The sequence below is a fragment of the Sapajus apella genome, unplaced genomic scaffold (assembly GCF_009761245.1).
Source record: "Sapajus apella isolate SASKATOON/1434 unplaced genomic scaffold, GSC_monkey_1.0 scaffold97, whole genome shotgun sequence".
Lineage (NCBI taxonomy): Eukaryota > Metazoa > Chordata > Mammalia > Primates > Cebidae > Sapajus > Sapajus apella.
The window spans coordinates 2,817,856-2,836,876 of NW_022437037.1; the positions used below are offsets into that span (position 1 = coordinate 2,817,856).

General features: G+C 47.8%; 1 protein-coding gene across 6 annotated transcripts in view; it reads left to right on the forward strand.

Moving 5' to 3' along the window:
- The window catches only part of SLC25A25 (solute carrier family 25 member 25), a 39,722-nt gene that overhangs the window by 13,460 nt on the left and 7,241 nt on the right, over positions 1-19,021 (forward strand). For 2 of the 6 annotated variants that reach the window (XM_032257379.1, XM_032257378.1), the window contains exons 2-3: positions 18,190-18,316; positions 18,403-18,490. In XM_032257379.1, coding sequence (XP_032113270.1) covers positions 18,190-18,316; positions 18,403-18,490 — 215 coding nt within the window. Of the gene's footprint in view, positions 1-7,210; positions 8,453-14,659; positions 15,854-18,189; positions 18,317-18,402; positions 18,491-19,021 lie in introns of those variants that run through there. The other 4 variants (XM_032257380.1, XM_032257381.1, XM_032257382.1 and 1 more) reach the window with 4 other exon arrangements.

Sequence of the window (19,021 nt, forward strand, 5' to 3'; positions counted from 1 at the left end):
TTTTAAAGATGGGGTTTCACCATGATGGCCAGGCTGGTCTTGAACTCCTGACCTCAGGTGATCCACCCACCTCGGCCTCCCAAAGTGCTAGGATTACAGGCGTGAGCCACTGCGCCCAGCCTTAACTGATTTTTTTTTTTTTTCACGCAGTCTTGCTTCTGCAGAACTTTGTTACATCTCAAAATCCTACACTTAGAATTGAGTAAATGTTATATGCCTCTAACTTTCTTGTAGAGAAAAGAAAAAGACATCTTTGTTAATAGGCATTCACCTTGCACTTGGGACCTCAGTGGGGACTGGCTTTTCACTAGGAGTAAACAGACACCATCCACAAGACTGAAGGTTTTGTGCCAGACTTCTCCTTTTCTTTCAGTTACAGGAGTTTTCTTGAGGGAGTTTTTGTCAAAGCTAGATTTTCTCGTTCTATTTCCTAATATGGAAATAGATCATGGATTTCCTTTTGTCATTATTGCAGTTCTGTCATCTGCCATACCTTAGTTTCATTTGTGCCAAATGAGGTGAGCTGTGACTCCTCCTCATTGTCAAATTGTGGCTGAGTCACGCCAGGAGAGCGTTTAAGAGTCCTGTCTTACAGCCTGAAACTCCAGCCACCCAAGTGCAGGCAGCACAGAGGAGCTGAGTGTTTCCACTGGCTGATCGGTTCATTTCAGCGGAGACTGATATTCACCTGCTACAGTCCAGCCTCTGAAATAGCCTGTTACTGCCATATTTCAGCATATAAAAGAGAGTCTTCAAACTCTCATCTCCTGTACCACCCAGAAATAATTTTGAAAACAGCATATCCCCTTGCACATTTTGTACATCTGCTTTATTATTATTTATTTTATTTTACTGAGACAGAGTCTTGCTCTGTCACTCTGGCTGGAGTGCAGTGGCATGATCTTGGCTCACTGAAACCTCTGCCTCCAGGGTTCAAGCGATGCTCCTGCCTCAGCCTCCCAAGTAGCTGGGATTACAGGCACCCACCACCATGCCTGGCTAATTTTTGTATTTTTAGTAGAGATGGGGTTTCACCATGTTGGCCAGGCTGATCTTGAGCTCCTGACCTCAGGTGATCACCCACCTCGGCCTCCCAAAGTGCTGGGATTACAGGTGTGAGCCACCGAGCTTTAAAAGTTTTTGTTTGGGCCGGACGCGGTGGCTCAGCCTATAATCCCAGCACTTTGGGAGGCCAAGGCGGGTGGATCACGAGGTCAAGAGATTGAGACCATCCTGGTCAACAAGGTGAAACCCTGTCTCTACTAAAAATACAAAAATTAGCTGGACATGGTGTCGTGCGCCTGTAGTCTCAGCTACTCGGGAGGCTGAGGCAGGAGAATTGTTTGAACTCAGGCGGCAGAGGTTGCGGTGAGCTGAGATTGTGCCATTGCACTCCAGTCTGGGTAACAACAGCAAAACTCCATCTCAAAAAAAAAAAAGTTTTTGTTTGGGCCAGGCATGGTGGCTCATGCCTGTAATCCCAGCATTTTGAGAGGCTGAGGCAGGTGGATCATCAGGTCAGGAGCTCAAGACCAGCCTGGCCAACATGGTGAAACCTCGTCTCCACTAAAAATACAAAAAGTAAGCTGGGTGTGGTGGCACATGCCTATAATCTCAGCTACTCAGGAGGCTTAGGCAAGAGAATCGCTTGAACCCGGGAGATGGAGGTTGTAGTGAGCCAAGATCGAACCATTGCACTCCAGCCCAGGTGACAGTGTCAGACTCCGTCTCAAAAAAAAAAATTTCTTTTTTGGTTTTGGTTCTGGTTTTGGTTAAAAACTTACAGCTGCAGATTTTACTTATTTAATTTATGGAAAAGGCTTCTATATGATCATATTGGCTGTGCCAGTCCTTATCAAATCAATCAATCTAATCATTCTGGCTCTCTGTGAAATAAAATCTCACTTTTCATCTGTTAACTTTTTTTTTTTTGGAGACGGAGTTTCACTCTGGCCCAGGCTGAAGTACAGTGTCGCAATCTCAGCTCACTGCAACCTCTGCTGCCGAGGTTCAAGTGATTCTCCTGCCTCAGCATCCCTAGTAGCTGGGATTATAGGTGGCTGGCTAATTTTTGTAGTTTTAGTAGAGACAGGGTTTCACCATCTTGGCCAGGTTAGTCTTGAACTCCTTAACTCCTGAGCCACATGCCTGGCCCATCTGTTAACTTTCTAAAAAGTGTTAATACTCTTCCCTCTCATGGTTTCTGAATGTTACTATTTCTTTTTTGTTTGTTTGTTTGAGACAAAGTCTCGCTCTGTTGCCCAGGCTGGAGTGCAGTGGTGCAATCTCGGCTTACCAAAACCTCCGCCTCCCAGGTTCAAGTGCCTCAGCCTCCCGAGACCTTACACCAAGTAGCTGGGACTACAGACACATGCCACCATGCTCGGCTAATTTTTGTAATTTTAGTAGAAACGGGGTTTCACTATGTTGGCCAGGCTGGTCTTGAACTCCTGACCTCGTAATCCACCAACCTTAGCCTCCTAAAGTGCTAAGATTACAGGCATGAGCCACTGCAGCCGGCGAATGTTAATATTTCTGAGATAGGTACTAGGCAGTTAAGCAAGTAGGTGATGAGCCTTGGAGATTGCTATGGAGTCCGTAAGTCTTGAAAACTTGCTTTCTGTGTAGTTCTTCTAAGACTCCTTTGGGAATCTCCAATTGTCTTTGTGTGTGGTGCTCCAGTGGTCTTTATACTCTGGGCATTTCATCAGGGTAATTTGGAATGAGTCAGGTCCCCATGATTTGACTCTGTGCTTCTCTCTAGAGGTCTATTCCTTTAGAATCTGTTCTTTGAAAAGTAGCAGTTCTTTTTTTTTTTTTTTTTTTTTTTGAGTCGGAGTTTCGCTCTTGTTGCCCAGGCTGGAGTGCAATGGCGCGATCTTGGCTCACCGCAACCTCCGCCTCCTGGGTTCAGGCAATTCTCCTGCCTCGGCCTCCTGAGTAGCTGGGATTACAGGCACGCGCCACCATGCCCAGCTAATTTTTTGTAGTTTTTTAGTAGAGACGGGGTTTCACCATTTTGACCAGGATGGTCTCGACCTCGTGATCCACCTGCCTCGGCCTCCCAAAGTGCTGGGATTACAGGCGTGAGCCACCGCGCCCAGCGAAAAGTAGCAGTTCTAAACCTCACCAACCAACTGAAGAGACCTTGATGGGCCAAGGACATTCCAAGTAAACACGAAAAACTAATTCAGGCCATGATGGGAAGGGAGGGACATGCCTCATTATAACCTCCTCTTTGGAATTCAGGCACAACTAACCAGCATTAATATTAGAACAGAGATCTTAAGTCTGAAAATAGGCCGCAAATTCCAGTACTTCAGAAGGCAGGAGGATCGTTTGAGCCCAGGGGTTCAAGACCAGCCTGGGCAATATAGTAATACCTTGTCTCTACAAAAAAAAAAAAAAAAAAAAAGACAAACAGACTCTTTGTAGCAATAAGATGAAATTTCAACCTGACTCTAACATAACATCACATGACAGATAGCAGGCCCTGAGAGAAATTGAAGTGTTTTAACCCAAAATATATTTCTTCGACATATTTTGAAATGGGCCTTCAAAGCTGTCTCTTGTGGGGGAAATCCACATTCTGCAGAGAATCACCTTCCCTTCCCAGGTGTTTTCCTGATCCGGGAGAGAATTAACTAAGAGTCTGATACCTTTCTAGGTCAGATAAGAGACATTTACCATCCTGCTATCTGGAGACATCATCTGCATAATAAAAACCTTGGTCTCCACAACCCCTTATCTTAACCTAGACACTCCTCACCACCACCCCCACCCCCACCACCCCCAACCCCTGCAACCAAGTTTCACTCTTGTTCCCTAGACTGGAGTGCAGTGGCTCGCTACAACCTCCGCCTCCTGGGTTCAAACGATTCTCCTGCCTCAGCCTCCTGAGTAGCATGGATTATAGGCATGTGCCACCACACACAGCTAATATTTGCATTTTTAGTAGAGACAAGGTTTTACCATGTTGTCCAGGCTGGTCTCAAACTCCCTCTCAGGTGATCTGCCTGCCTCGGTCTCCCAAAGTGCTGAGATTACAGGTGTGAGACACCACGCCTGGCTATTGATGTTTCTAAGCTACTTTTACAAGAGGGTTACACTTGTCAGTCTGTCCCTGGATTTGGGTGACCCCTCCTATCCAAGAAAGCTAGATGTGATTAGAGTTATAATACAGTAATTTTCATGTAGCCCACAAGAAACTAATCTACCAGATACTGCTGGTTTAGGTGATGCTGTGGTATAGGGAAAGAAATGTACTGTATTAACCCACAAGGAAATCAAAGACATAAGAAAAATGTTTTAAAAAATTTATATTAGGGCTGGGGCGATCACACCTGTAATCCCAGCATTTTCGTAGGCTCAGGCGGGCAGATCACAAGGTCAGGAGTTTAAGACCAGCCTGGACAACATGGAGAAACCCCATCTCTACTAAAAATACAAAAATTATCTGGGCATGGTGGTGGGTACCTATAGTCCCAGCTACTCAGGAGGCTGAGGCAGGAGAATCACTTGAAGCCAGGAAGCAGAGGTTCAAGTGAGCTGAGATCACACCACTGCACTCCAGCCTGGGCAACAAAATCGAAACTCTTTCAAAGAAAAACTGGCCGGGAGGCGGGGGTGGATCACCTGAGGTGGGGAGTTCGAGACTAGCCTGACCAACATGGAAAAACTCCATCTCTACTAAAATACAAAATTAGTTGGGCGTGGTGGCCCATGCCTGTAATCCCAGCTACTCCAGAGGCTGAGGCAGGAGAATGGCTTGAACCCAAGAGGCTGAGGTTACAGTGAGCTGAGATTGCACCATTGCACTCTAGCCTAGGCAACAGGAGCAAAACTCTTGTCTCCAAAAAACAAAACAAACAAACAAAAAAATTGAACCAGTTGCAGTGGCTCACATCTGGAATCCAAGGTGAGGAGGCCAAGATGGGGGGATCACTTGAGTCCAGGAGTTCAATACCAGCCTGGGCAACATAGTAAGAGCCTATCTTTGTATATGCAATATATATATTTAAATACACATAGGCAAGATATGCAAGTGAACACATTTCCATTGATTCCTGTCTTAGGTGCTGTCGCCCAGGCTGGAGAACAGTGGCAGTGCAATCTTGGCCCACTATAACCTCTGCTTCCTGGGTTCAAGCGATTCTCCTGCTTCAGCCTCCTGAGCAGCTGGGATTACAGGCATGTGCCACCACACCTGGCCAATGTTTGTATTTTTAGTAGAACAGGGTTCCACCATGTTGGTGAGGCCGGTCTCAAACTCCTGACCTGGTGATCCGCCTGCTTCAGCCTCCCAAAGTGCTGGGATTACAGGCATGAGCCACCACACCTGGCCACTTTTCTGATTTCTTAAGATGGAGCCGAAGTCACTGATTCGTGACCTTTCTTTTCTAATATAGATATTTCCTTCTAAGTATTTCTTTGGCTGCTTCTTACAAATTTTGATATGTTGTGCTTTCTTACCATTCAAAATACGTTCTAATTTCCTTTTTGATTTCTTCTTTGACATATCACATGAATCATTTACCATTGTGTTATTTAATTTTCAAATATTTAGGTATTTTGCAATTTTTTTCAATTTTTTATTTTATTTTATTTTTTATAAGATGGGGTTTCACTATGATGGCCGGGCTGGTCTTGAACTCCTGACCTCAGGTGATCCACCCACCTCAGCCTCCCAAAATGCTAGGATTACAGGCGTGAGCCGCCGCGCCCAGCCTCAATTTTTGTTTTTTTAAGAGATGGGGTTTCACCATGTTGGCCAGGCTGGTCTCAAACTCCTGACCTCAGGTGATTCACCCACCTTGGCCTCCCAAAGTGCTGGGATTATAGGCATGAGCCACCACACCCGGCCTCCAATTTTTTTTTTTAAGAGACTGGATCCTGCTGTGTTGTCCAAGCTGGTCTTGAACTCCTGCCCTCAAGCAATCCTCTCACTTCAGCCTCCCAAGTAGCAGGGACTACAGGTGCATACCTGTCATTTTTTTCCAATTTAATTCCACTGTGGTCAAAGAACATACTTTGTATGAGTTGAATCCTTTGAAATTGATCAAGACTTGTTTCATGGGTGGAATATGTTCTGAGTGCGTTTGAAAATAATGTGTATTCTGCTGTTGTTGGGTGGAGTATTTTGTAAATGTGGTCAAGTTGGGTTTGTTTGTTTGTTTGGAAACAGGATCTCATTCTGTTGCCCAGGCTAGAGTGTGTGGTGTGATCATATCTCACTGCAACCTTGAACTTGTGAACTCCAGCAGTCCTCCTGCCCTACCGTCCCGAGTAGCTAGGACTACAGGTGTGAGCCACTATACTCAGCTAATTTTTGGGTATTTTGTAGAAACAGAGACAGAGCCTTACTTTGTTTCCCAGGCTGGTCTCAAACTCCTGACTTCAAGCAGTCCTCCTGCCTCAGCCTCCCAAAGTGATGGGATTACAAGTGAGAGCCACCATGCCTGGCCTGGTTTTAGAATCTTTTTTTTTTTTTCCCTACATAACAAAATCAGGGTTTTATTCAATCTTCTTTCTCTTTGACCTCTGTGATATGTGGAGGTGGTTTTATTTTGCATTTCCAGCCGGCTTCCAAACTTGCCTCCTCTCTGATTTGAAACTCACACGTTGCTGGTGTTCTGTCATGAGGCTCCAACTGCACCTGCAATAGAGACTCTAAACCCCCAAGGACAGCATTTAGAGTCTTTCCCAGCCTGGCCTCAGCTGACATTTCCAGATGTACATTGTGCCAAGGACAATGTTTTAGAATCTTAGACAAGGTTTTAGAATCTTAAACAGTATACTTTCATTTCTGGCCTCCCAGACTTTGAACCATGATTCTCATGCATTTTACTGTTACACGTGTTATAAACCTGCAGTGTATTGTTTTATTTTTGCTTTAAATAGTCACTTATCTTTTAGATACTTAAATAGGCCGGGAGCAGTGGCTCACACCTGTAATCCCAGCACTTCGGGAGGCCAAGGTGAGTGAATCATCCAAGGTCAGGAGTTCAAAATCAGCCTTGCCAACATGGTAAAACCCCGTCTCTACTAAAAATACAAAAATTAGCCAGGTGTGGTGGCATGCACCTGTAATTCCAGCTACTCGGGAGGCTGAGGCAGGAGAATTGCTTGAACCTTGGAGGCACATGTGGCACTGAGCCAAGAGCTGCACTCCAGCCTGGGCGACAGAGCAAGACTCCGTCTCAGTGAATGAATGAATGAATGTTGTGAACACTATTAGAGGCTCACCTCAGTGAGGACTGATAGTAGCCAGTGCATTTATCTGTTAGTAAACTAAGAAACAAATGATCAAAGATTATTTCCTTTTTATTTATGACCTTTTATTCAGTTCAGTCTATAGACTTAATCTGTGCCTGGTCCTAGGGGTAGAAAGGTCTGTGACTTGGTCCTGCCCCCAGGCAGCTCATCTTGTAGAGGCAGACATAACAGAAGTAGCTGCTGTGATATGGCGTGTGCTCTGTTGGAGAAAACTGGATCATGAAACAAGGAAAAATGTTTCTAGAATGCTCTTAGGACATGTTGCCAAGCCTGTTGATCATGTTGCACTTGATGGTGAATGCTTGGAAGCAGCCTGGGTGGAGGGCAGGGAGTTACTTTGCTAAGGAGCCGGCTCAGAGTGGATTCTGTAATCCGAGCCTCATCTGAAGCGTGAGTCTGTACCTCCCTGCAGAATTGCCAGGTTTCATGCAGGAATTCAGCGGCCTCTGATTGGAGGGCTGGTGCTGGTGGGATAATGAACTAGGTAGTGTCGGCAGAGGTGATTGGCTGGGCTCTGCTGCAGTGAGAATGCAGACTGGATGCTCGAGCTCGGCTTGGGTGATGAGCGAGGACAGCTGAATAATTGGGAGCTCGAAGTTCCTTCTGCCTCTGGGAGTGGTCTGCTTGGCTGTCGCGTTTTCCTTTTTTTTAAAAAAGCCAAACGTTTGCTCACCGTCATCTGCAGAAGTCAGTTTTTATTGAAGAAGCTCCAGCTGCTTTCTCCTTATTGCCGGCAGCCCGGCAAGGCTCCCTTAGAGTGAGCTACTTCTCAGGCCGGGCACGACAGCAGTGCTAGCACATTTGAAAAAGCAGGAAACCGCCCCTGCATGCAGAGCTTCCAGCCTGAGAACTCCCAGGCCGGTCTTCCCAGCAGCTGTGTAGCCAGAGAGCCTTGGTATTGTGGTCACATCCCTCAAAAGTGAACAGTCACCATCGGAGGCGTTTGGAGGAGACCGTGATGTTGCAGATGCTGTGGCATTTCCTAGCTAGCTTTCTCCCCAGGGCTGGGTGCCAAAGCTCCAGAGAGGGGGATGATCATGAAGTCAGAGGCACCCCAGCCCCTGCCCGGAGAGACCAGATGGCAAGCTTTTTGGGGAAACAGGACGGAAGGGCTGAGGCCACGGAAAAGAGACCCACCATTTTGCTGGTGGTTGGACCTGCAGATCAGTTTCCTAAGGTAATGTTGGCCTCAGGAGGACCTCCTAGTTTAGGGACTGGTCTGGGATCATTTTCCTGGGGAAAAAATGAGTGTGGGGAGGAAGGGAGAACTCATAACATTAGTTTGGGGTTCAGGGAGAAGTGGTAGGCAATGAGGAGGCCCACAAATTCCATCTAAAATCTTTCTGTGGCACCTGTGAAAGCTACATTACCCACTGCAGTCACCCCAGTGTGGCTGTTGGGGGAAGGAAGGTCGCAATAGATTTGCCTTAGGATTTGTTAGTTTGGCTGAAGAAAGCCATTTGAAAGTAAGGGACAAACTGTGAAAGTGTGCCTTAGCTTATCTGAACAGCTCAGGAAGGGCGAGAGAGTGCACATCCCCCATGGAACCCAGTTGCTGGGAGCTATGGGGGTGGTCTTGGCATCCTGAAGGTCACAGTCCCCTTGCCTGGGTCCGACCCATCTTTCCTTTGGGTCTGGGAGGAAGAGTGAAGGCGTGAGACTGGGTCCGAGGAGATGCTGGAGTCATGAGGCGCAGAGGCTGGTGCCCCTTTGGGAATGACTGCGGCGACTGCGGGTCTGCCAACTGCGGGGTCTTTCATCCCTCCCGAGCCCTGAGCGTGAGTTACCATCCTCACAAGAGCCAAGGTAAGTGGTAGTATCCCCATTTCGGAGATGAGGAAACCGAGGTACAGAATGGTTACATTACTTGCCGAGGGTTAAACAACTAAAAAGAGGTGGAGCTGAGATTTCGTCCCCCAAATCCTTGCCCTGTGCTGCCTTATTTTCCCTTAGGAAAGCAGTTTTTAATGAAACTAATGGAGTATTCAGTATTAAAAAGGAAATTGCCATTTGGCTCAGATTTCTCCTACCTGCCAGAGTGACCTGGTTCACCTCCTGAGCTTTGGTTATTTTAGAATCTTTTTACTCAGGATAAAAAGCAGAGAAGAAAAGGAGATTCTGCCCTGTTTGGCACATTGTAGATACCGCAGAAATGTTAAGTTGAAATACCTTGCCTTTGCTAATAGAGACTTTTGATGTAATAACGCTTGCAGTCCTATGGGCACTGGGAAGAAGTCCTCGTCTTTGACAGGTTCCTTCCAAGTGGAGCAGTGGGTCTCTTAGAGTCTGTTATGCCCAAGATGTGCATACTTAATATGCAAAGAGAGGGTGTCACTTTGTACCTTTTGATTGTTTTAGACAAGATTGGAAATGGCTGTGGCACTAGCTTTGTGAGCAACTTTTATCCATAGACCTGCTTGCCTTATTACTACCTTGAATGGCTGACTGCCTTTTAAAATCACCTATTTTTGTCTTCAGTAATTAACTGCTCTATTTTTCAGCATCATACAGTACCCCCTTGCCAGCTCTCCCCCCAGAGGTGGCCTCAGCGTAGAACTTTCTGTTCTGAACAGCTTAGTTCCCGGCCTGCAGAATCGAGAGACCCACACCTTTTACTGGCTGATCCCCAGAAGAGAGACAGTTCAGCTGGCTGCAAATTGGGGGAGCCCCAAGTGGGAGATGAGGCAGGGTTTGAAGCAAGGGAGAAAGCACATCTGGGCAGCCACAAAGCAGAGAGACCAAGAACCGGAGTAACAGCAGCAGGGATGCAGCCCCTGTCCTTGCCCAGAGCAGTGCTCTGAAGGTGTTTGGGGTTTGTGATCACTGACTGGGGCTGGCCTCACCAATTCTCTCATGAAAGAACCTCCAGAATGTTTTGGAAACATTTTTGAAAAGTTCACTTTAGGCCGGGTACAGTGGCTCACAGCTATAATCCCAGCACTTTGGGAGGCCAAGGTGGGGGATCACGAGGTCAGGAGTTCAAGACCAGCCTTGTCAATATGGCGAAACCCCATCTCTACTAAAAATACAAAACTTAGCAGGGTGTGGTAGTGCACACCGTAGTCCCAGCTACTAGGGAGGCTGAGACAGGAGAACCGCTTGAACCTCGGAGGTGGAGGTTGCAGTGAGCCGAGATTATGCGCCACTGAACTCCATCCTGGGTAGCAGAGCAAGATTCCATCTCAAAAAAAAAAAAAAGAAGAAAAAGAGAAACACACTTTGGTTCTCTGGCTTCTCACTGTCCCAGAAGCACTACTTTGTTTTGCTCTCACTTCCCCTGTTTAAATATGTCTGCTAGTGAGTCAGGTTCCTGCAAGCTTTTATACTAGGAACTGTTCCAGCTTTTCCCTTTATCTTTGTCCTACAATTAATCTGCAGTTGGAGAAGAAAGCCATTACTCTGGAGTGGGAGGTGCCCTCAGCGGCATTCAAGCTTTCAAATCCTGAGGGGCTGTCTTCTCGGAAGCACAGAGAATTTTGCTCATTGTGTGTGTAATTGCCAAGTGTAGGTAGGTTTCATTGGAAACTGGCTACACTAGGCTGTCATGGCAACCTGATCATCAAATGACACTGTGGCCACAGCTGCCAATGAGGTTTGAGAGCCTTAAGGGTGGGTGGGGCTTGCAGCTGGATGCTGGCAACGCTCCCTCCACATATTAATATTTCTGGCTCAGTCTGAGTCATTGCAGAGGAGGGGAGAGGAACTTTCTGACCTAATGCTACACTCCCAGAGGCACTGTACCTGCCCTGTTCTTATTCATGATATTCCGGCCCTTACAGGAAGCACTTGCTGTCTTCTGGCATGTAACAGAGTGGTAGAACAAGGAAAGCTTTTGGTGGCATTGGCAGATTTGCTGTGAGAAGATGCTCAGGAGAGGAACTGCTACTTTATAGATTAATTGCAATCTGATGCCACTGAATCCTAAGGGACCTAGTGTTGCTGTCACTATTTCCAAATACTAGTCACAGGAATGGACGTCGGAGGAGCTGAAACAGATAGGGGTCTATGCCACCAAGTCAGAATAATAAAGAACAGAGAGGAATCACACACAATGTGTGCTGTGCCCAGATCTTGGAGTGCTGAGCGGGTGTGAAACATCAGGGCTGAAACCCAAGGCCTGCTTTAGTTCTTCCGTAATCTAGTTCTCATAGAGGTGTTCAGAAGCTATGACACAAGCACCGTTTTTGGTTGTTTTTAGATAGGGCTCAACTTGCTCAAGTTACACCTTTCCCACACACCTACTGCCTTCCAGTATGAGGTATTACCTCCTGTCATTCCCAGTGTCTGGCTTACCGGCATTCTTTGGGAACTGAATACTGTTATCTCAGTTTTGGGTGCTGTTTGAAGTGGATGTTGTAATAGGAACCCTGGGTGCAAGGCCCTGCCTTGCATTGACAGGCTTTGGGAATTGGGCAAATCAGGTCACCTCTCCCAGGCCTGTTTGCTCCACTCAGAGATTAAGGGATGATCCCAGAGCCCTTCTGGGCCCCGCAGTCTGCAATTCCAGAAATAGAGTAGTTGTCCTGGACACTAGGCACCTGGAGATTGGCTTATTTGGGTAGAATTCTCTATTTTTACATGAAGATGGAGTTCTGAATTTCCTGTGGAACTCAGTAGGACGGATAATTTAAATAAGCAAATGCCAATTGAAGTTTATCCAACGAAGACATTCTGTGGGACCCAGTCACAGCAGCAAATAGGTTAGAACCCTTTTTAAAAACTAATATTGGAGTAGAATTGATGTTAGTATTGTAAAATAACATCTTGACAAGTACATGCAGACCATTTCAGAGAACATTTCCTGACCCCATGATACTGTTGGTCTGTGTATAGCTTTGTTATGATCAAGGAGATTCCATTCTTTTTTTTTCTAGAAAACAATTGTTCCTATTTGATAAACTTTAATAATTTTGCCTTATAATATAGAATATAAGTTTCAGGCTGGGCACAGTAGCTCACGTTTGTAATCCCAGCACTGTGAGAGGCCAAGGAGGGCAGATCACTTGAGGTCAGGAGTTTGAGACCAGCCTGACAAACATGGTAAAACCCTATCGCTACTAAAAATACAAAAATTAGCCGGGCATGTTCGTGAGTTCCTGTAGTCCCAGCTGCTCAGGAGGCCGAGGCAGGATAATCGCTTGAACCCGGGAGGTGGAAGTTGTAGTGAGCTGAGATTATACCACTGCACCCCAGCCTGGGCGACAGAGCGAGATTCCATCTTAGGAAATAAAAAGAAGAAGAAGAATACATGTTTCACTTTTATTTAGTATCATTTTCAAATCTCTTCTCAGATTTCTTTTGTTAAATATGTTACAAAACTCAATAGTACAGTTATATGTACCATAATTATTTTTAAAATACACTTTATTAGAAAATGAAATATTCAATTGTACTAAAAAAAATTTGCTTTTTTATATTAGAATGACTGTAGTCATCACTAAAATGAGTGACTTAACAGATCTGTGTAATTTATTTTAGTTTCAGAAGCAAATATGAATAATTTAACAAAGGAAGACCAGCTTTTTTTTTTAAAGGGCAACATCTCATTCTATAAAATAGAATGAGCATTCCTGAAGACGAGCATTTTAAGGCTTAGCTATTTTTTTTTTGAGACGGAGTCTCACTCTGTTGCCCAGGCTGGAGTGGTGCAATGGTAGTCTCGGCTCACTGCAACTTCCGCCTCCCAGGTTCAAGTGAGTCTCCTGCCTCAGCCTCCTAAATACCTGCGATTACAGGCGTCTGCCACCACGCCCAGCTAATTTTTGCATTTTTAGTAGAGACAGGATTTCACCATGTTGGCCAGGATGGTCTCGATCTCCTGACCTTGTGATCCACCCGCCTCAGCCTCCCAAAGTACTGGGATTACAGGCATGAGCCACTGGGCCCGGCAACTTGAACCTTTTTTAAAATAAAATAATAGAGGCTAGGCACAGTGGCTCATGCCTGTAGTCTCAGTACTTTGAGAGGCCGAAGCAAGCAGATCACTTGAGGCCAGGAGTTGGAAACCAGTCTGGCCAACATGGTGAAATCCAGTCCCTACTAAAAATACAAAAATTAGCCAGGCGTGGTGGTGGGCGCCTGTAATCCCAACTACTTGGGAGGCTGAGGCACAAGAATCACTTGAACCTGGGAAATGGAGGTTTCAGCCTGGGTGACAGAGTGAGAGTCTGTCTCAATAATAATAAAAATGATAGATCATCTTGTTCATTTCAGTATAATGCCCTGACAACTCTATTTGCAGGTGCTCAGGAAAATAGGCCTTCGTCAAGCACGGTCATAAGTTTGTTTCTTGGGGTCTCAGAGGCCCCCTGCGCTGATTCACTCATTTGGAAGCTGTTTATGAAGCACCTTATTTGATCAAGGCAAGATGTTAGCTCCAGACAAGGAGATCCAAGGGTTTGAAGCAAGAGCCTTCTACCTTCAAGGACCCTGGTGGTAGAGATAAGAAGCGTGTTAAAATAGCCCAAGGCAGAACATTATGGATTGTGCAGCTTAAGAGACAGCTGAGTATCATGGATTTAGTAGAGGCTGAACAGGAATCTGCCTGGATAATCCAGTGAAACCTCATAGGATCTGCCAGTAGGGTAGTCCAAGACCTGTTCTCACAGACTTGTTATCAAATCTCTGTTAGAAGGGCCTAAATGTCATATCACATGTCATAATCTCTGTTTCATAATGTTGTGTGTAAGTATCAACATCTTCTAACACTCTCTTTACGAGTTAACAACAAGCTTTTTAGTGCATTAAGAAGTCCTTTTACTTCTGTGATCCCCAAGTAATAGCTATCCATTTTTATCCATCCCAGTAGTGGGAAGATGTAGTCTATATTAGGAAGTGGCGCACTGTGGAAGGAACAAGGGTGAGACTGAGCGTGTTCTCATCTTGGTGACGTGGTCTCTTCCTCCGCAGCACGAATCAGGGGGGAAGGAAGGAGTGGAGAATTCAGCCCGGCCTGCAGAGGATCGTCCTCCCCTGAAAAGGTCGTTCTAAAACTGTTGCCCAGTAGAAGTTTCCGTGATGGCGGAAATGCCCAGTGACTATGTGTGGCTATCCGGGGGAACTGAGTTTGTTCATTTCATTTTATTTTAATGAATTTACTTTTTTTTCTTTATTGCCAGAGTTCTTTTGGCTATTAATGAATTTACTTTTTTTTGAGACACAGTTTCCCTCTTGCTCAGGCTGGAGTACAATGGCACAATCTGAGCTCATTGCAACCTCTGCCTCCTGTGTTCAAGAGGAGCCCACCGCTATACCCGGCTAATTTCTGTATTTCTGTATTTTTAGAGATGGGGTTTCGCCATGTTGGTCAGGCTGGTCATGAACTCCTGACCTCGGGTGATCCGCCCTCCGCGGCCTTCCAAAATGTTGGGATTACAGGCATGAGCCGCCATGCCCAGTTGGCTATGACTTTATATTTAAAAAGCTTCTGTGTTGAACAGCAAAGTTCTAACTGTGAGTAAGACTGGACTTCTATGTGTTCTGAGTGGACGTGGGCATTGAAGACTGTGGGTCTTATGTGAGGCCTCGGCTGACCCCAGATTGATGCTTATGGGGAGTCCATCAGCATGGTGCCCTCTTCCCATCCCCATCATGTCAGTTCCTGGGCACTCTGGGGCCCCCAGGCGAAAGCTGGTTCCTCAGTGCTCACATTGCAGAATGGCCTGGAAAAGGTTTCAATGCACTGATCACATGTGGGCTGTGGAGGGCACATGTGGTCTATGGAGTTCCCTGAAGCAGGAGCCAGCTAGAACTGTGCCAGGAGTCATGTGTGGCCAGGGCCTCGGCCAGCCAGGGCAGCTCCCCCGCAGGATACATGGACCCGTGGTGGGGTCCACTTTCCAGGGCACCTGGCTCTCAGCCACCCCTCAGCCTCCTCTCATAGCTGAACTGGACCATTTTCAGTGGTGATCAGCTCTGTCTCTATCTACTGATCTTTTGATTGGGAATGATTTACTAAAAGGAGAAAACTGTTGTGTTGTGTGACGAGTTTGGGGATCTTGTGTGAAAACAGGCTATAGGCTGTTTGTTCATTTGGAGGGGTTGGCAGCCAGAGGGTGAAGGTTTGTTTGGGCTCCGTACCTAGTATCCAGGCAGGCAGAATGTGTCACCCAGCCTCTTCTCCAAGAGTTAACTGCAGGGAGGGAGCTGTGACGTCAGCCCTGATCTTTGTGCCTCTCACTTGAGCAACCTGATGCGCCTTCTCCCCCGGGCTCCATGTTCATTGGCTGTTAGCAGACCTGTCGTGGGTGGTTTTTTTTTTTTTTTCTTTTTCTTTTTTCAATTAAGTAAAAGGGTGGGGCTTAAGCAGCCAATGATAGCTGAGGCCCGGCTTGTCTTATGCAAGTTTCCCGGGACCGGCTGCATTTAGAGAACTTGCTCCCGGTGGCGAGGGTAGCAGAGCACCCAGCAGGCCACCAGCATGCTCTGCCTGTGCCTGTATGTGCCGGTCATTGGGGAGGCCCAGACCGAGTTCCAGTACTTTGAGTCCAAGGGGCTCCCTGCCGAGCTGAAATCCATCTTCAAGCTCAGTGTATTCATCCCCTCCCAGGAGTTCTCCACCTACCGCCAGTGGAAGCAGGTCTGTGGGGGGACTGCGCAGGGGGGAGAGGCGCGATCAACCGGTATTTGTTGAGTGAATGGCTGAGCGTGCATGAACCGTCCCCCGCTGAGAGGAAAGAATGTCTGAAATGTAGGAGGTTTTCCCATTGTCTTGTGGCTATGGCCGGCACGTGTACGTCACCGGAGTGACTGGTTTTCATGTGACTTCCCGGGAAGGCTGGAATTCTAGCGAAGGCTGTTATGGGAGATGGGCTTTCGGAAAGGAAATTCCTTTTGCTGGAATGAGGGGGGTGTTCCTGAGAAGTACAGGGCCCCAAAGGGGTGTAGGGGGCAGGCCAGGAACACATAGGAGAAGGCAGGGAGGCCCAGGAGTTGGGAGGGTGCTACGGGGTGGAGCTGCCCATCCCTGATGTGGGGGTGAGAAGCCTTCTCGACCCTCAGACATCCCAGGGAGCAGGGCCTGTGTCCACCCTGAAGTTTGGGAAGCTCAGCTGCGGAGTCTGAGGGCCCCTTGCCTCCTCAGCTTCTCCTTCTCGGGTAATCAGCTTCCCTGATACCCACCCCCCATGCCCACTGTGCACTGAGGAGGATCTGCATATCCAAGGAAGGAGACAGAAGGAGTCCCAGGCCCTGTGAGGCAGAAGCAAGCACTTTGAGAATGTGCTGAAGCCAGCTGCGGCGAGCACACCCTCTGCTCCGGGTGTCTCGGGTGGCAGCGCCCACCCCAGGGAGGCACGTGGCTCACCCTGGCAACAGGCAGCTGGGTACCAGAGGGCTTTGTGCTTAATGTTCGCCTTCTCTGTAAGTGGCTTTTCCACTCTATTTCCATTCCTGTCAGGGATCTGGAGCAGTCACCCTATAGGTGATTTATGTCGCCCTTGGCTGAGAGCACAGATGCCCACAGGAAGTTAAATGTAACCTCAGATAGCAGATAAAATATGTTCGAGCATCTGTCCCACATTCCAGCCACACCCCTCGCATTAGCCTTTTGATCACACCAGGTCACGGGGTATCTGTCCAGGCCTCCCTGCCCCTGGTACCCTTGGCAGCTGAGGAATCACAAGGCACTGTCAGCAGTGTGTCTACAAGAGAGGCCTGGGGGTGATCCTTTGAGGACCAAGCTAGCCAGTGGGACATCTATTTCCAAACCCCTGACTGGCTGTCAGTTGATTTCTCTCGGTGAGAAGTGTGGGGGACACAGGAAGGCCATATCATCTTCCTTGGGAGATTCTCGGTTCCAGTTTTGGGTTCCAGATTCAGGGTGTAGCTGAGTTAGGGTGACTCACTTTCATCCCCCACATTCTGGAAGTTAGTCTCCAGGGTGGCGGCAGGATCTGCAGGGAGGTGGCCTGGGAGGACCACAGCCTGACTTGCATCCCGCCCACCACTTCCCTAGCTGTCTGACCTTGTGTAAATATTTAGCCTCTCTCAACTCCTGTTTCCTTCTCCGTAAAATGGGGGAAATGGCATTTCCTACCTCCTAGAGCTGTTTGCGAGGGGCGAGTGTTATTAGAAGCAAAGCATTTAGCACGCCCTGCAGCCCGTGCTGGGTGCTGGGGAGATGGGCGCTCTCATGAAGTCCCAGTTGCCAGGCATCCGAAACCATTAACAGCTGCTGAACGAAGCCCACCTCCTGGGAAGCGGGGACATGGTGGCGGTATTTTTGGAACCTCACAGCCAAGGAACAGAGTCTCTCGAGTCACTAAAGTGGTTTTCAGTGACTGATTGAGAGAGCCAGGGTGGCGGTATTATCTGGCTTCCCAGAGAGCAAGGACTGGCAGTACCATCAAGCACATACCCTTGGCTCCCCACACTTCACCAGCCTCGGGTGCTCTCTGGCAGGGTCTGGCTGTGCCCCCTATTTTCATCCTGGCCACCAAATTATTCTGGGACTAATGCCACCTTTAGGAGAGAAAGAGCAAGCTGCAGCGTTCTTATCGGAAATGGCCAACCCCAGGTCTCAGCAGGGAGCATGTGTGGTTGAAGCCTGGGTCCAGGGACCCAGGGACGGCACTGCAATGGGGCCAAGCAGCTAACCCCGGCTGTACAGCACGTGGGTCTTCAGACTGAGAGTGCACCCAGCTGTCCCTGTTAGACTCTGTCCAGAGGGCTCTTCCCGGGCTCCTTGTTCCCTCTCTGCTTGGGAGGGAGGTTCTGGCCAGCACTTGGGGCTCTAGGTGGTGGCTCTGGCATGTGAGTAAATTGCCATGGTGGCTCTGGGAGAAGAGCAGAAGCATCTTGGGGCCAGCTCTGCTCTCGGATTAGTGCAGTCATTGCCTGGGGACGGGGCCTCACAAGGGACAAGGAAAGGCTGATTGAGGAGCCAAAACCCAAAACCTTACTTTTCTTTTCTAGAAAATTGTACAAGCTGGGGATAAGGACCTCGATGGGCAACTAGACTTTGAAGAATTTGTCCATTATCTCCAAGATCATGAGAAGAAACTGAGGCTAGTGTTTAAGAGTTTGGACAAAAAGAATGATGGTAAGTGCCGCCTTCAGAGCTGCAACTCGTCCAGCCTCGGGCCCTTCCGTGCACCCGGCTCCTGTTCACAGCCTCTGTTCTTGTAGGACGCATCGACGCACAGGAGATCATGCAGTCCCTGCGGGACCTGGGAGTTAAGATATCTGAACAGCAGGCAGAAAAAATTCTCAAGAGGTGAGTGCTCAGCCGGCCTCTGCATTTGGATTAAGTGTGATGAAAGGAAGACTCTGAGGCTAACCCTGCGATGCCATTCCCTGTGCTGACGCTGTCGCTCTGAACTTGGCCTTCTCATGGTTTGAAAGGATGAATAAGTAACCTCCCCTGGAGGCCAGTCCCTCCCCAGGCTTGCAGGCCAGCTTTCATTTGAAGATTCACAGATCACCTGGAATTTTGCCCATCAGCCAGCAGCCCATGAAGTGAAAACTGATTTGGGGGTGGTTCCAGTAGGTAAAAGGCCTGCACAGAGCACCTGTGCATGTGTTGAGGGTGGTGCAGAGGGGCTCACACTGCAGCCTTTATCCCAGGTAAATTTCTTCCCCATGCTGGTAACTTGCACTTAACGCTTTAGTCAGAGATGCTGCCCCAAAAGATAACTCCCTGGTGAGGAGCAGCTGCCAGGAAATTGCACGGAACAGCCCCCGAGTCGCATCTGTCCTAGCTGGGCCTTCCCAAGACCCTGTGGACTGAACGTTGGCTGGTCCTCGG